The sequence below is a fragment of the Harpia harpyja genome, chromosome 2 (genome assembly GCF_026419915.1).
Source record: "Harpia harpyja isolate bHarHar1 chromosome 2, bHarHar1 primary haplotype, whole genome shotgun sequence".
Lineage (NCBI taxonomy): Eukaryota > Metazoa > Chordata > Aves > Accipitriformes > Accipitridae > Harpia > Harpia harpyja.
The window spans coordinates 46,822,769-46,839,748 of NC_068941.1; the positions used below are offsets into that span (position 1 = coordinate 46,822,769).

A 16,980-nucleotide genomic window follows, 5' to 3' on the forward strand; every position below is an offset into this window, starting at 1 on the left:
GTTATGTTTATCATTTAGTCTCGCAACATCCCAAACATTAGACAATAGGCTCTGGAAGAACCTATTCACTTCCACGCTGGAGAGAAAAAAAAAGGTTTTGCTTTATTTACTTTTAGCAGCATGAGTTCTTCCTTTAAGTAGTTTTTTTCTTTTCTTTCACACTTCTTATACCTCATATTCTATGCTCTTGAACACTATTGTTTTAGTTACTATCAAAGTAAGCATCTGCCCCAGTCTATTATCAGTCACTCACCAAAGAGTGCTTTTGTATTCTCTTTCATTTAGCCTACATACTTAATGGCATTTCCCTTTTCCCATTTGAAACGAAAGCAAAAATTAGAATCAAGTATCCCAAACCATTCTTGATTTAGTGCCACGCGCTGGAGGCCCCTGGAAGACGAAGCATTACATAGCTTTGAGCGGAGAAATTCCAGAGGATTAAACGCTGAAATTCCATTTGCGCCTCTCATTTTAATCATTAATTGAATACTGACCTTCAGAGCACTGAGGTATTTCCAGGATGCCCCAGATGGTATAATTCAGGAGTTGACTAGTAGTAGGTAACACCACACCTCCAAATGAGGCTGAAGGATGCAGCACTCCTCAGAATACCAGCAAACGCAGTCTGACAGCATCTGGTGACAACTACTCCTACCACAACGGGGAAAGGTGGCAAAGCCTGGCTTCAAGTCTTCGTCCCACAGGAAAACATGACACTGCTTTTAAGTATCCCGAGCCTATTCAGTGCAGCCTATCGATGAGACTTTCCAGCCTGTGTATTTGTACCTCCTGTCAGTCTCTTACGTAAACAGACATAAGGGAAAATGTGGTAATATTCACTAAAATAACTGCCCTTTGTTTTTCTCCTGCAGCTACAAGCTTTCCAACTTGACACAGACATTTTAGGGTGTTTTTTTAAACAGGTACTTCCTGCAAGTATGGCTTGGTACAACTGAATAAAGCGCTACTATTAAAACATACAAATACACTTTTATGCTGTTTGCACCTGTCCCCTCCCTCAGTCTGTGAAAATAATGTTTATTTCTGTGCATCTTGCTTTTTTGCAAATACTGACTTTATGTTACAAACCTACTGATTTACAATAAACTTGAAATTTCAGTTGAGTCCCTCTTGAGTTTGACACATTTCAAAATACTTCAGGTGGATAACGTAATCGTTAAGGCAGAACTTTGGAAGGAACGGCTCTGGGAAGAAAAATAAACCAAGAACAAAACGGAGAACGAGATGAGCGCTATGCCAGTCTGTCAGCAGTAACAAAACCCTAAGCTTAAGTTGTATCACGATTTTGCAAGTGTACTTGGAGGTAGCTAGTAACAGCCGTACCTCAGCACTGGGGAGCTACTTCGCTTTAACTCTGTGTACGTGCAGACAGGAACACGGACACCTCTCTCAACCGCAAACGCCTTGTTCACGCGGTGCTTCCCACAGCACGAGGCCCCCTCCCAAAACGCAGACCGTCAATTTCGCGGACAGGCTGTCACAAAATGGCGGCGGCGGCGCTAGCCCCCGCAGGCGTCCGGGGGCGCAGCCGCTCACAGGCCGGGCAGCGGGCGGGCCCCAGCACGCCCCGCCCCACGCCGCCGGCGAGGCGCGGCCGGGCCACCGGTCACACACGGTCAGCTCCGCTCCGCTCCGCGCCCCGCCCCGCCCCGCCCCTGTGGCGCCGCCTCACTCCCTTCTTCTGCCGTGACTGGAAAGCGGCGGTGTCAATCTCGCGGCTTCCCCAATCGCCACCGCGTCGTCTCCCCTTGCCCCTCCCCGCGCCGCCGGGCTCCGCTTCCTGGGAAGTTGGCGGTTGGCAGCGGCGGCTGGAGTTTGGAGCTTGCCGGGTCTTCGGCTGCTTCTCTGCGGCCCCTCGGCGGCGGGGCTCGCTGCCGCCGGGCTGGAGGCGGCGGGGCGGCGTGACGAGGCGGGGGCGCCCAGCCGGCCCGCCTGCGAGCCGGGCCCGGGGCAGCAGGAGCGGCGTCCTCGGCCGCCCGCCTGCTTGTCGCAGATGGAGGCCAGCCTGACGTGCGCCGTGTGCCTGTCCCTCTTCGAGGAGCCGGTGACGCTGCCCCTCTGCTCGCACAACTTCTGCCGGGGCTGCGTGCTGGAGTGCCTGGCCTCGGCCGAGGCCGCCCGCCTGCAGCAGCAGCAGCAGCAGCGGGGTCAGGGGCAGGGGCAGGCCCGCCTCTCCCGGGGGGGACCAGGACCGGGGCCGGGCGCGGGCGCTGGCGGCGGCGCGGCCGGCGCCCGGGTGTCATGCCCGCTGTGCAGGAAGCTGTGCCCGCTGCCCCGCGGCGGCGCCGCCGCGCTGCCCGTCAACACCACGCTGGCGGAGGTGGTCAAGCTCTACCGGTCCGGCGCGGCAGGGGCCGCCAAGGCGGGGGAGGCAGAGCCGGGGCAGGGCCCTGGCCTGCTCTCCCCGCTGGCGCTCGGGGGAAGCTGCCAGAAGCATCCGAGCCGGCTGGTGCAGCTGTACTGCCGGATGTGCCGCCAGGCGGGGTGCGGGCAGTGCGTCTCTGAGGAGCACCAAGGCATCTTCCACTCCGTCAACCTCATAGACACTGTATACCAGGAGGAAAAAGTAAGCGCCGCGCTTCCCCTCCGCGCCGGGGGTCTGGCTGGGGGGGTCAGGCTGTCCCACGGGGGATCCCACCGGCCCCGGGCTGCTCTTACTGGGCGACGCAGGGAGAAGCGCGGTGTGGTGGGCAGGCGAGAGGCAGCGAGGGGGTCTGCTGCTTGGAAGCAGGAGTCGAGATTTGTTTGTGGGCTACTGGGGTGTGCCTTCCCCTCCTGCCGTCAGACCACCTCCACCGCAGACAGGGGACCGGGCGGTATTACGGTATCCACAGAGCGGAACCCAGCTTACCAAAGCACCTGAGGAGTTGGGGTTTTTTGGTTTGGGTTGGGTTTCGGTTTTGTTTTTTTTTTTTTTAATATCGAGACTGGCAGTCTTCGCCAAAGAAACACACTGATGCTAAGAGTTTATTGCATGTCTGGATCCAGTTTTTCCAAGTTCAGGAAGATGCTAGTCCTACTAACAAAAAAAAAAAAAACGCACACAGATATTTTGTTTATAGGCTCTCTGAGCTGGCATAAGTAATTTGGGTCATAGATAATTACATATTTAGAAATAGATGGTTTAGGTAAGTAATAAGTTCATAAATGTAAAACCAAAATGCATTCCTGTTTGCATGAAGACAGCAACTGCCTGGCCTAATGGTTGGTTGGCCGCTTTGTAGTGGTAGTAGTTGTGTTTTTTGCCAAAATAGCTACCATTTGGGTAGAATGAGCCTTTCGTGCCTTATGCAAATTGGGTGCAGGGCGGCATGTCATACAGCAGTTCTGCTGTGCAGTAATTGAAACGACTGCAGGGCAGTGATGAAGAGTATAGGTATAAAAGTTTAAGTACAGCACTGACTATTCTTTAAGCCACAAGTTGCTTTTGCACTGATTTCCCTACTGCCTCTCCCATTACCAATTGCATGTCACTCAGGAAACCGGGGAAAACAGTGTTTGCACTAGACTCTCTGTGTAAAACTTAGTGTAAAACTTAGTGATACTGTGGTGAGGTAAAGGAGGAAAAAAACAGTGATAATCTTAGTTTAAAACCAAACAGAAATAACTCAGTTATGGACAGCTTTCTATTTTATCATTGAGGCATAAAAAAAAAAAAAAGCGAGTATCACACAGTTGCTTGTCAGACTGGAATAACAGCATTAAAACTTACATTGTGATAGATGTCTGTGTGAGGGGAGAGGTTTTTTAAAAAAAAAACCAAAACAAAACATTGTTTCCCTCAGCCTTTTTTTTTTTAAAATATGAAGTAACCCTGTAGCCATTCTAGCAATATGCATTGTAGGTGAGCCTAAAAATATTGTTTTGCAAAATAGCAAAAGTAAGTTTGTGTACTGATCCAGGAAAGCATTAAATGTTGTTAAGTGATGTTTTGAATCACAGCCTATGTTTAATATGTTTTACAGCACATCCCATGATGTGATTCTAGATAACCACTGAAATGTATTTATTTTATGGAGCGGATAAAGTCATACTAAGTGTTTCAATTGTCTTGCAGTTAACCTTCTTCAGCAGTCTGAAAAAAATGAGAATAATAAATGAGAAGCTGATGAATGAAATTTCAAGTCAACCAAATGATACGGACGTGAGTTACAGTTGCTGGATATTTTTATATATATATGAAATGTATATTATAAAAATATATTTTAAATTATATTTTTATGTATTACATAGAAATATATATATATCTTATATATGTGTCTCTGTTTCTCTTTTATGATAGGTTAATCACAACATGGACTATACTGGTGCTCCTTGTGGCAGAGATGTGCTCTGAGCTTACTTGGGGAAGTGACTCCCATATAGACATTGTTACTGCATTTTCATCTGTTTTTATGTTCTCGTGCTTCTAGATGGTGCTGAACAGTGATGCAGAGATAATTGCACTGGAATTTGGAGAAATTTTCAAAACCCTGGAAATGAAGAAACGGCAATTGCTAGAAGATGTTGAAAATCAAAGAAGTAAAAAAGAGAAAGAATTTCAGATTTGGAAGAAAATGAAAGAAACTCACAAGAAGACCATTGAGAATTTTTTGAAGGATTGTGAAAAGCTTGTCCATGAGTGTGATCCTCAGCGTTTCCTGGAGGTGATGGCCTTTTAGTTATTATTTGATATCAGTTGTATAATGAACCTCAAACGTCATATAGAGCCTGCTATTTTGTAGATTATGATAATGACTGGATCAGGAAAAAGAAATTCAATAAATGAAAAATACAGACTAAAATTACTTAACACTTCATACTTTTTTTTATAGCAGTGCTTTTCATTTTAGAAAAGTTTGAAAAGCTTTCATTGCAGCTTATCAGTTATATTTAGTGAATTCAGTAGACACTTTTCTTCTTCACTGAAAACTAATGAAATTAATATTGACTGTGTAGCTGTTGCTGTAACACTTGCTGTATTAAGCTACCAGCTGTGAAAGTAAGCTACCTTGGTGCTGGATAGGGAGTTATTTACTAGTACTGCCTTCAAAATTCTCACATTTATTTGCTTTTTCATATTTATTTTCAAATGCTTTGTGTATTAAGCATTTCCATTGCATTTTTGAAGTTGCAAGACATTAAAAATGCTTTTTGGGTAAAGATTGGAGCCAGAATCAATAACTTGTCTGTGCTGCACAGTGGAGTGCCATGTTGGGATACCTGAGCTAAGGTGATTATACTGATTTTAAAACCTACTGTAAACTTTGCACTGAGGTGTGCAATGGAGATAAATCAGCCTATTCAAAGCTGGCTTAGGTGCTTCTGACATACGCTCTACTATGTAGTATATACACTTCTGTATACAAGACCCTGAAAGTCTTCCTCATAATGTTTAAGGGAACTGCACAGAAAAACAGTTTCTGATTTAGAGATAAATGCTAGAGGAACCCAAGACACAGGCTTAATCTTCACTGTTATCTAAACTAGTGTAGACCTTTTCATCTCGTTTATGTCAAACACTGTGGCTGCAGTTGTATGGAATTTAGGCAGATAGTAGATATGGGGCAAAGTACTTAAATAACTACTGAATTTTGTGTTTTCCTTAATTTCAAGGCTTATCCTTTCCTAAGAAATTACAGCATATTGCTGTTTTCTGCAGTGGGTCTTTTTGCTACCTTCAGATAAATGAGAAGCTAAGAAAGTACTTAGAGTTTGACTAAGTTTCTGGTAACAACTCGTTAAGGAAAATTTCACTTTTACCCAAAGTAAAAGCAACTCCCAGTTTTGGAAGAAATAATCTGACTCCAGTGATGAGTATGCTTTAAACTTAGCACTTTCCCACCTGCCCCTCATAACACTACACAACTCATTTCAGTGAGGTGGGTTTTTGTTGTTGTTTTAAGATTGCGTTCAATGAGATCACCAGGTTTTTAAAAGGAGGCAGCTAGTCTATAATCCAGTCAGGTTTTTACTCCCATTCTTTGGGAAGTGTCACTTAGCGCAGTGCACTTCATACTGCCATTATCTGGCTGATTTAAAACTAAAAGACAGCTTTTTTTAATCTCAGTGTAATAGCATCTTGAGAACAGGTAGCAGAGGCTTCCCTCGCCAAGAAATACAGAACAGTCTTTCATTGGAATGTTTACAAATATCTGAACATCTGAAATGGATTAGATAACCATGTGGGTCATGATTCATGATTTGAATGCCTTCATTTGGCTCTGAAGGAGTTCTTTTTGTCTTTAACACAAAACATGACAAGATAAATCATTGTCCCAGACATACTTTTTTTTTTTTACATTTGGATGCTTTTTTTTTCTTTTTTTTTGAATGTTAACAGGTTTATTTCCTATAGTCCTGTGAAATGAAGACAGGGCGTTCAGTCTCTGAAGTATTTTGATAAAGCAATAATCTCCTTTTGAGAGTTGGAGGAAAACTCATTCATATCTTACAAATTCTTGTTTTATTTATAGGTGGCCTGTGGCTTGAATACAAGGTATATATATTTTTTTTTTCATGCTTTGTTAGTTCTCTAGTGTAATTTTAAGATTAAAAACTAAGAAAATAGTTTCTTTGGATATGGTCAGATATAGCAACTTAAAATGAAAATCATATTTGGTAATTAAGACATTATAATGCTTTCAGATTTTTTGGATGCTCCATATTCCAAATTTTAGGCAATGTGTCAAGAATTTTAGTGATGTACTGTCTGGGATTAGAGATAAACAATCTTTTGAATTGGCTCCCTGGCAAAAACTGAGTATAGGAATTCGTTAATACATGGTGATTGGATATTTTTAGATATTTAAACTCAGGAACACTGAAGCATGCCTGAAGCTTTTACAGAAATCTTTAAGTCTAAGTGTGTGTACGGAGATTCTGCAGTGTCTTCATTTTTGTGTTTGCAGTGCACATACCCTGTATATTTCTTTCTGAAGATTCTTAATTACATTTCTTATTGCTTTTTAAGCAGAGTTTAAGAAAGAATATTGGAAATGGAGTTCTTTAAAATATGTTGTGGTTGAGACTAACATTAGCAATGCCCTCTGAAGAAAGAGTATAATTTAGATTCAGGTATTGTACACTAAGAAAAGTGGGGGTGTTTTAATCTTTTTGCTGAACTACGGGCACTACTTATTGCAATTTCCATTGTGTATGAAACCTAATTCAAATGAATCGTCAAGTAGTAAGTTTTAAGAAAAAAATCTAGGAAACTTGACATTTTATTGAGGACTTAACTTTTTCTGATATCTTCTCCCTTTTAGTGATTTCTTTTTAAAATTAATTTTTTTTGTATTAGGTAGGTGTAATTTAGTTGTTGGCATGTGAGCCTTAAGAAAAGTGTTTAAGATTGGGGTTTTTTTCCCTTTTCCAGAATGAAAACTCAGCTTGACCTGATGAATATAGCATCTAGCTATGAAAAACCACCAGAATATACTCAAAAGACGATGGATATCAAACCTGCGGTTAATGAAATCTTGGCTTTGAAGTTAATGCCTGTTAATGTAGGCATTGTTAAAGGTAGGGAAGAAGGACTTAATATAGGACAAGATTCGGGGAATCACTCTAGGAACCTGCAATTTGTGGAACTAATTGCTAATAAACAATCTGCATGGCAAAAGCATGCAAGAGTTCAGAAAGCATCTGAAGAAATTAATGGATGTTAAATTTATCGAGGGCTTTTAAATGCATTTTATGAATGTACTTTCTCTACAAAGTCCTTAGGCTGTATTTTTGGAAGCTGGGGGAAGTATCATTATAATTTTCCTATACAACCAGTATCGTCACTGTCAGAAGTGTGTTGCTGAAGTAGATGGGCATTTGTTGTAGTGTAGTGTGAATGTTAACTACGCTCTGATTAAATGCTTTTACCTCAAGGAGAAAATGTTGGGTTTTGTATCAGGGCAGGAATCTCCAGGCATTTAGAAAACTTCTTGTGCAGGCCACTTGCTTTTTATCACAGAAGTTTCGACAAGTACTAGGGTCTCACTTAGGGCAATATACTTTTGTTCTTAATTGGAATCTGTGTTTAGATGCACAGGAACCTTTTGGTATTTTCCATACTTAATATGATCTCTATTAGTATTCTTGTATTCTTTCTGATAGATCTACCTTCTGGAGGAAATGAGAACTCAACAAAAAATACTCTATTTAAAAATAACATAAAGCAATGGCAGGACCAGAAGAATATACCCAACACATTTCTTGTAAGTTATTGACTATGGGGCTACAACACTGTACTGTTTTGTTTTGGTTTTTTTTTTTTTATCAAAATAAACTATAATGTCTGCTGCAAAACATTTTTCAGCCTGTAGCAGGACAGGAGGAAGCACTAGCAGATGGTAGCAGGATCTGTACTCGCTTAATGTCAATATCAGAAATGTCAGCGTTTCAAAATATGAGTCATGAGGTATGATTGAACATCTGTTGTAAGTATGGCTAAGTTACTATTTGTTGTGACACAACTTTCTAAATAAACTCTTATAATTTTTTTTCAGTTTTCTTAGTAGAAAGTTACCCTTCCAATTCTAGAATGTAAATCTGACTAGGTTATTAAAGCTGTCAGGATTTTACTCTTCTTTTTTCTTCAGAAAGCTGGAACTTAATCTTACTACTGACTTCAAATACTTTATTTTTATATTTTATTGTGGCTTTTTGAGTCACATCTGTAGCTTTGTAATCCAAATAAGCTTCCCTATTGCCTATTTGAAGAGGAAGTCATCTGCCTGTGTTCTGTTTTCTGAAGATAATAGAATTCACTCTTCTAAGACTAAATTCCTGATAGTTTGACATGAAACTGAAACCAGTCTCTCTTTTTGTTTCATTTCCAATGATCTAGTTATACAACTAGATTGTTTCACTCACTAGCAGTTCCATGTGGGTGGCTGAGCGAGTATTGTTCTGTACAGAATGATTCTAGTTAAAGTTGGTGAAGCATGGCTGGCAGTGAATTGCATAATGTATGTTCTGAGAATACCAATGGCAGATGATTAAATGAAGAAGTTGCTTAGGTCCTTTAATATAGAATTATTTTTCTTTTGCTGTATTATTTTGAAGAACATGTGGCTTATTGCCATTGAGAATACAATTTACATAGTTATTGTATCTAGTAAAAAAAAAAAAAACCATACCACCAGCTAAATTGGTTTCAGATGGTTATTTTTCATGACAACTTGAGAATTTGTCACTTACTGTCTAAGCTACTATTTTTAGTTATTTGTGGTTTTGGCAGTGACTTTAAACAGTTTTCTATAGTCTCCTGTTTCAAAACCTACTTTGTCATCAGGGTTCCATGTGTATCTTGTTCAATTATTTTTAAAGAACTTTTTTCCATAATGACTTGTGTTCTGTTATCTTCTAGCAGTAATGGAAAAATACATCATAAATGCTATAGAATATATGAAAACTTTTCTTCAGTCTTAGGACCGTATGGGGGTTTTATAACCTCTGAATCCACACGTGCCATTTTACTTAACGGGATTCTTTGCTGTAATTGTAGGAGTTACGTTACAGATACTATATGGAACGTCAGAAGCTCACCGATGAGTTCAAGACACAAACTTTACCTGCAAATAAAAAGTATAAATTTGTAACTCCTGAGGCTTTGAAGGATAGGTCCTCAGGAACTCCTTTTGTACCTTCACCTACCAAAGCAAATAACACAGATAAAGGAAAAATGGGAACCCTACAAAGAGCAGATGGCTTTGATGAGAGAAGGTTTTCTGGAACCAGTAATCACAGCATCCCATCCACAAATATGAACTTTTCTGAAACAAATGGTGACTTAAAGTTATTTCATGAGAGAAGTTCCCAGGAAGTAACCACTCCAGCCTTATCAGAAAACTCCGAAGACTTAGTAATTAAAGAAAAGTTGCCAATGCAGGCATCGGCAGTTACTGTTTCCAACAAAATGGACACAAATTCTAGCACTTCATCTGGCTTAAAACCAGCAGCATCAGTAAATGTTACTGTATCAAATTCAGAATTTCTAGATGTTTCTGCAGAGAGACTTTCTGCTTCACCTTTTGCTTTCAGTGCATGTAACAACTCATTACCCAGATTTATTAAAGATGCAGGTACATTTTCCTTCAAAAAGAAAGACAGGAAATATGTTTTCCCTCAATTTTATCTAGGAAAATGTGATCGTGCGGTTAAAACTGATAATGAGAATGAAAGCAAATTTAGAAAACATGGTCCTGTAACAAAAACCACAGTTTCTGATGCTTCAACCAGTCCTAATGTAGACTCAGCAGAAAGTGAGAAGCCAGATTTTTCGTTTCCCTTTGGCAATTCAGAAAGAGATTGTTTTGCAGGATTGGGAGTGAGCAATTCATTTAAGGTTTTACCATTATCCTCATTTTTTAGCCAATCTGAGAAGCCATTTGACAAAAGTACATCATCTCACATGAGAGAAAAAACACTTTCTGCAAAGGAAACTGCAGAATATGGTACACAGAAACCATCTGTCTCATGGGAACAGAAAGCTAATGCCTCAGAATCCATCACAGCTGCAGCTTGTAGTACTTCAGAACCCAACACTGCAGCTGGGATAAATGATGTCTCAGAGTCCCCCCTTCTCCCCAGTAACTGTGTATTTTCCTTCAAAAATAACTGTTTCCAGTTGCCTTCAACAGTATTTTCATTTGGAAGTATTGTCAGAAATACCTCTGATTCGCTGACTTCTTCTGTGTTTTTGTCTGGAAATGGTACTGAAAAAACGGAAAAAGAGAAAATAAAATCTGACAAAACACCTCTAAATCTAGGGAAGCTTGTATCTTCACAGTGTGCAGAGCCTGCTTCTAGACATAGTCGTCCAAAATGTGAAGGTTCATTCTTTCCTGTGAACTCATCTGAGAAAACTGAAAGCGCAGAAATGCTTGCTGATAGTAATTCTTCTAGTAGTCAGCCTTTATGTTCAGTTGTCCTTCCTGTTAAATATGAGAACGCATCTTCCACTCAACTTCTTATTACAACAACAAAACAAGAAACAAAGGTAAAAGATGAGGGAAGTGAAACTGTTGCTGAGAACAACTCTTCCTGTCCTAGGAGGGAAGATGAACCTGAGTCTGTACAGTTTCAGAATGCAGCTTGTTCTGTTCCTGGCATGTGCAATGATCCATCTTTAGGAGATTCTGTGCTTATGGTAAATGAAGCAGGAGGAATGCCAAGTGACAGCGATTCTGACACTGAAGAGCTAAGTCAAACATCCATCTCTACTGATACCAGCAGTGCATCAGAATATTTTTCTGTTGCTGAAGACAAAATATCTACTAGAAGAAAATCAGAGACATGAAGAGAGAGTGAAATGGAAGATGACTATACTTAAATAAGCTGGAATTAAATAAATGCTACTTAACACATTAAAAAGTGGGGATACCTGTGATTTTACAGCTGTTGTTCTCCCTGATTCTTGCCAATTGAGGTACCTTTGTGTTAGAAACATGACTGCTTTTCAGCAAGTACAGTGTACTAAAGTTATTTTTATAGTGCAAACCCAAACTGAAGAAACAACCAAAAATGTCATGTCTTGTTAAAGACTCAAGTATGACCATGTATGCTGTATCTTTAAGAATGCAGACCTTCTGAGAAGTACCGCTGGGGGGTGTGTGGGTGGTGGGGGACTGAGGTGTCCCAGAAAGCAGGTTCAGTGAAGCCTCAGCAACAGGAAGCAGTATATTGCTGTTTTGGTACAGCAGCACTTGCACTAGGGTTAAATCAGAAAGAGTACAGACAATAGCATTCACCTCATAGGCAGGGAGGGACGAGAGCCATGGGGAAAACAAAGGATGTTGAAGGGCATTACTGGAAATTGCTTTGCTTATCTCCCTTTTGCTGTTTTTCTTTTTTTCTGTGATGTATTTAATATATACTGAAGGTGCAACTTCTAGTGTAATTTCAATAATTTCTCTTGCACTTTTGAAATTGAAACACTACATCAGTGTTCTTGTTATGCATTGCAGAAGGGTGTCAGCTATGCTTCTGAACCACTGCCTTTATGAAAAGTAACAGTCACAACTAATTTTCAGTTCCTCTTGGCAACAGTTTTGGAACCAGTGGACAGATGCTAACTTGCTGTTTTGATGAAAGCATTAGGAGAATCTAGCTTTTAAAACACAAAAAATCTCCTTTTAAAATTTGTGTAATGACAGGAAAAGAGGAAAACAGCACTTCTCACTGATCCAGAACTCATTGAATTTTTAGTCTGTGAAATATGACACAAAGTGAGGATAAAAATACCATCTTTTTCTAATTTATTAACCTTTTTGTTGCATACAAGAGATAATTGTGCTTTAGCTATTAGAATATGCAGACGGTAGTGCTATTTCAGATTAAAGCTTTATTTCATTTAGTGTTCACTCTCCAGCAAGAGCTGGTGCCAGATTTTAAATAAATGAATCTTGCGTTAGGTAGCTATGTCAACTGGCAAGTATTAGATCAGAGTGGTTAATATCCCTTCAAAATTTTTCACAGGCAACTAGACAGACATCTTTTAAAAAGAAAAAAAGATCCAAATTATCTTTGTAACTTCATAAGAGAAATATTACTTAAATTTAGATCTCTGCAAGGCTTACCAATATACTTATTGTGACAGAATACTTAGAAATACTGTTCTTGGTTTAGGAAGTGATCTAATTTTAATTTGACTTGTGTTAAATTCTTGGCCTCGGTTTTTCTGTGGTAGTGCATTCCTCTAAATGTGCTGAAAAATAGTGTTTAGAATTTATAAACTTACTAATCTTCCCTTTGCATTATAGTAAGGAAGGTGGCGAAAATGATCTTTATTGTTTTAGTTCTTTATGTTCATCTCTTAAGTCTTACTGTATTTCAGTTTTCCCCGAAGAATTGTTCCGCTTTTATCTCTAGACGTTCTTGTCATGTTCTTCTGCGTGTGTAGGAGACAAGTGTTAAAAAGGTATTAAGTTAAATTACTGGAAGACAAAGGCTGACCATGATGATAATGGCAAAGAGTGTAATGGATGGAGGTTGATCTCACTATAATGAAAGCAAGAGAAATGGAACAATTTTAGAGAGACAGATAAGGCACCCATAAAACTTGTTGCCAGAAGGCTGTAGAAAATGTTTGTTTTCTGCTACAGTGACAAAGAAAAATAATTCCTAATGAGTTAGGGTTATTCAGAAACCCTACTGAGTTTCTTAAAATTGCTTATTTTCTACGTATCTTCCGTTCATTTCTATTACAGTGTTTCATGAGAGTTTGATAAAGTTAAGCTTTAAAGCAGATACTTCATATTCTAGTGAAAAGACACCATTATAGAATCATAAAGCAAATAACAGACTACAATACAGTTTTTGAAAGCAGAAATTGTTGGTGTGGGGGTTCAATACAGTCCTAGAACTTCTTTTCAAGAATGGCAAGTTGTTGTCTAAGTGCATTATAGCTCAGCATTAAGGTTTTACAAGGGAGATAAATGGCAAGCAGGATGTTTTATTTACAATAGGTCGCAGTAAAATTACAGTCCACCCAGATATTAAATCAGTAGAATTACTGATGTTTCTGATATTTTCATGAGTTGATTCGTTGGTCATTTTGACTTAAGCACTTGGTCATCTTTCACTATTGACTCCTTACTAAAAGCTGTAACATGAGTGAGGTACTTCTTGTATACATTATTAAAAGTGAAATGTTGACTGCTATTACTAATGCTTTAAGAGACACTACAGTCTTCAGCATATAAAATTAGTACCCTGTGACAGACCTAGTAAGTGTTTTTCACCCAGGATTTCATGGTTACTGGTCAAATAACTGAGAATACAATAGGACCAATTTCTGACTTTATTCCTTGGTCAATTAATTGTGTCTTAGCTAAAAAGATTATTCCATTTATATTGGGAAATGTGAACCTGGAAAGGTCTAAATAAAGTTACTTCTACCCTAGTTGAGGAACAGTTGTGCAAGATTTATCTACATATGGCATGGTTTGCCAGATAGTAAGGAATAATTTGAGTAAATTTTATTTTCCAATCAGAGTTAAAACAGTCTTTTATACCACTGGGTTTGATTTCTGTCATAATTTTATTTCACATATTAAAAAACTGGAAGGAAAAAAGAGATTAAGTCAGTTGATGGTAGCTCAGCAGCACTACCTGACTACATAGAGTTTTCCCCCCAATATCTCCTAGCGACATGTTGCATGTAGTTTAATGCTGCCTAAAGAGATTAAGTCAAAGACTTCATCAGTGATCATTTGATGAACACCAGAGCTAATTCGAAGAAATGGGGTTCTGAATTGTCCTTAATGCACATTTTGCTTATTATCAATAGCAAATAATTTACATCACTATCTTGGTCATCATTATAAAATTGTGTGTGGCAATGAGGACTGTTGTCAAAGCCTAATTTTCTTAGGTTATCTAAATATTAGTATGTATGTATATATTTTTTCAGACTACAAGTAGACTAAAATGTATGTTAAACTGAAGAATTTTCAGGAATAGTATGAAAATACTGCTGAAAACTTTGTTCTTCCCAGCAAAACCCAAGAAAATAGTTAGGAAACATATTTTACTAAACGCAATAATTTGTATTGCAAGGGAATTTTTGACAAGTATGCTAGAGGTGTCCTGGATCTTTCTGAGTCTTAAGGATACAGGAGGTGAAAAATGAAGCAATTCCATATATGGTTGGAACATTTTTATTAAGCAAACTTCATTGTACTGATATAAAATCCTCTTTATACTTAAAATTTTGTAGACTAAAACTGCAGACTGGTTTAAAAACTTTTATAATGGTTCATGAAGGTACTACTTTATAACTTAATAGAAACCTTGGAAAATAATTAGAACAATTTATTTGATTATAGTTGCCACAGTAATTGCTGAACATCCTTCACAAATGGGCTGAAAGTTTCCAATGCTGTCCTACTAATCTCACCAGCTGTCAGAACTGTGACATTTGCTCAGTATATTTGAGAGCTGTCTTAACATATATATCACTGCCTGAAAAAAGAAATGTGCAATTGAAAGATATGTGCAATTACCTAGTTTTGTAATCTAATAGACACAATTATTTAATTGCTAACATGTCAATGCGTAAAGGTTAATTTTCTAAAGTCAACTTTGTATTACTAATATTGGATATTACTAAAGCTTTATTATGAAATATATTTGATAACTCACACCTAGTCACTTCCTAACTTAAAAGGCAGCTGATCTGTTTGGTGAGAGTACTATGTGCTGCTGCTGCTTTCTTTTTTTTTTTTTTTGTTTTCTTTCTTTTTTCTTCAGGTGACACACTTCAGTTTCTTTTCATAGATTTCACCCAGTTGTTGAAATGCCAGTAGAACATTATCATTTGGATCATCACACAGTTCACTCAGCGATGTTCTGGTTTGGTTTTTTTTTTTTTTTTAAATTAAAAAAAAAAAAAAGCATTGTTTCATTTTAAGTTGCTTTAAAATGAAATATGTATCTTGTATATTAAAAAGCACAAGTTTATCATACCCAATAGACTTAATGAGGAGTGAAAAATCCTTGAGTGCGTAGTAAGCATCTTCTTCATTTAACCTAAAGAAAGAAAAAAATTCAAATGGATATTCACTATAACATACTGTTTCATCTTTAATAAACCCTGCCATGTAGGTTGGATAAGGATGCAGAGAGCATATACCATGGCCTCAAACACTGACATACTAGTTCATGAGGATTACTGTAGAATAACTATAAGCTTAAAATAATTAATAATGCTGTAGGGACACATGTTTCTATAATTATACTAAACATATAAAAGACTTGTGAGTAATATTTGGAAAGATAATTTAATTTATTAATATTATCTTGGGAACATGGTTTCAACTGTTTGAATAACTAATCTGTCTCAAGCTAAACTAGAATGCTATACTTCAGACGAATCTGCTGGCTAAATTGAGCAGGAGATAGTGTAAACTTTCTACAGATGATGAAGACCCTATATTTTGAAAAAAAGGATGACTGATTACTGAAAAGCAACTTAATAAACTAGGTTTCTAGTAATTAAGAATACCACATTTAAAAAAAAATGACCATCAGTATTGTGTTGAAAATAATAGAATCATAGAATGGTTTGGGCTGGAAGGGACCTTTAAAGCTCATCTAGTCCAACCCCTCTGCTATGGGCAGGGACATCTTTCACTAGATCAACTTGATAGAATCAGAGTGTGATTCTATAATCAGTATATTTCCTCATCTCTTGATAATGTGGCATTAGTGCCAAACTCTGCTATTGTAATTACAACAGTGCATGGAATGTGTATTCTAATTGTTCTTCTTAGAATCTGCTTTGAAGAGCTTACAGGAAAGCAGATACTGTCATATGCTCCCAACAGCACCTTTGGGGAGCAGCAGAATGAGGTGGTATTTTCTCAGTCATAAATAAAAGTTACTGGCTATGAGCATGAAGGCAAAATAAAGATACTTGCTAGAGTAGTTGGGAGAGGGAGCTTGTGGTTGAGCTTTTTTGAGCTGAGGCTGGGAATAAAACAGGTATGTGAATGGCTTCATTAAGAACTGCAAGCTAGAAGTTTTGTAAAGAGATGGATTTAATGAACAAGATTATACAGGCCAGTGAGATTCAAAGGTGAAAATGATAATGATGAAAATGGCAAGACATCACATTTAGCAGGTGCATCTCTAAAAGATTGAAGAGGGCAACAGGGCTGTAAATGGTAAGAGCAAAAGACAATCTTAGCTTCTGAGAAGAAACAGAAGGCTGATGCAGTTTGTAAGTTGCTTAGGAAGGTAAAAGAGTGTTAAAGATTGTTTGGAGCTCTATCAAGCTTAAGAGCTTGACAGGCTCTTCAGAAGTTGGGTTTTTTTATTTAATCAAGGTTTTTTCACAATGAAAAAGATCAGGGAAATCGCTTAAATGAGGAAGGCAAAGGCAGTAGTCTGGAAGATGGTAACATAGTAGCAGAGGGATGTCAAAAAGTTTGATCAAATAATAAAGACAGAAACAGATTAGAAGAGGAATTCATGATCAGT

The 16,980-nt window shown here is 38.6% G+C and overlaps 2 protein-coding genes across 2 annotated transcripts in view; one reads left to right on the plus strand and one right to left on the minus strand.

The window, feature by feature from the left end:
* Positions 1 to 1,793: 1,793 nt before the first annotated feature.
* LOC128137641 (uncharacterized) lies at positions 1,794 to 11,391 on the plus strand. The gene is made up of 8 exons (XM_052778761.1): positions 1,794 to 2,587; positions 4,079 to 4,165; positions 4,434 to 4,667; positions 6,477 to 6,499; positions 7,379 to 7,524; positions 8,110 to 8,210; positions 8,312 to 8,413; positions 9,503 to 11,391. The coding sequence occupies exons 1-8, from the start codon at positions 2,015 to 2,017 to the stop codon at positions 11,294 to 11,296; spliced, it is 3,060 nt and encodes a 1,019-aa protein (XP_052634721.1). The 5' UTR covers positions 1,794 to 2,014; the 3' UTR covers positions 11,297 to 11,391.
* A 3,250-nt stretch (positions 11,392 to 14,641) lies between these two features.
* Positions 14,642 to 16,980, minus strand: part of LOC128137635 (probable ATP-dependent RNA helicase DDX60) — a 49,982-nt gene continuing 47,643 nt past the window's right edge. The window contains 2 exon segments of the mRNA XM_052778745.1: positions 14,642 to 15,348; positions 15,466 to 15,528. Coding sequence (XP_052634705.1) covers positions 15,246 to 15,348; positions 15,466 to 15,528 — 166 coding nt within the window. The 3' untranslated portion in view covers positions 14,642 to 15,245.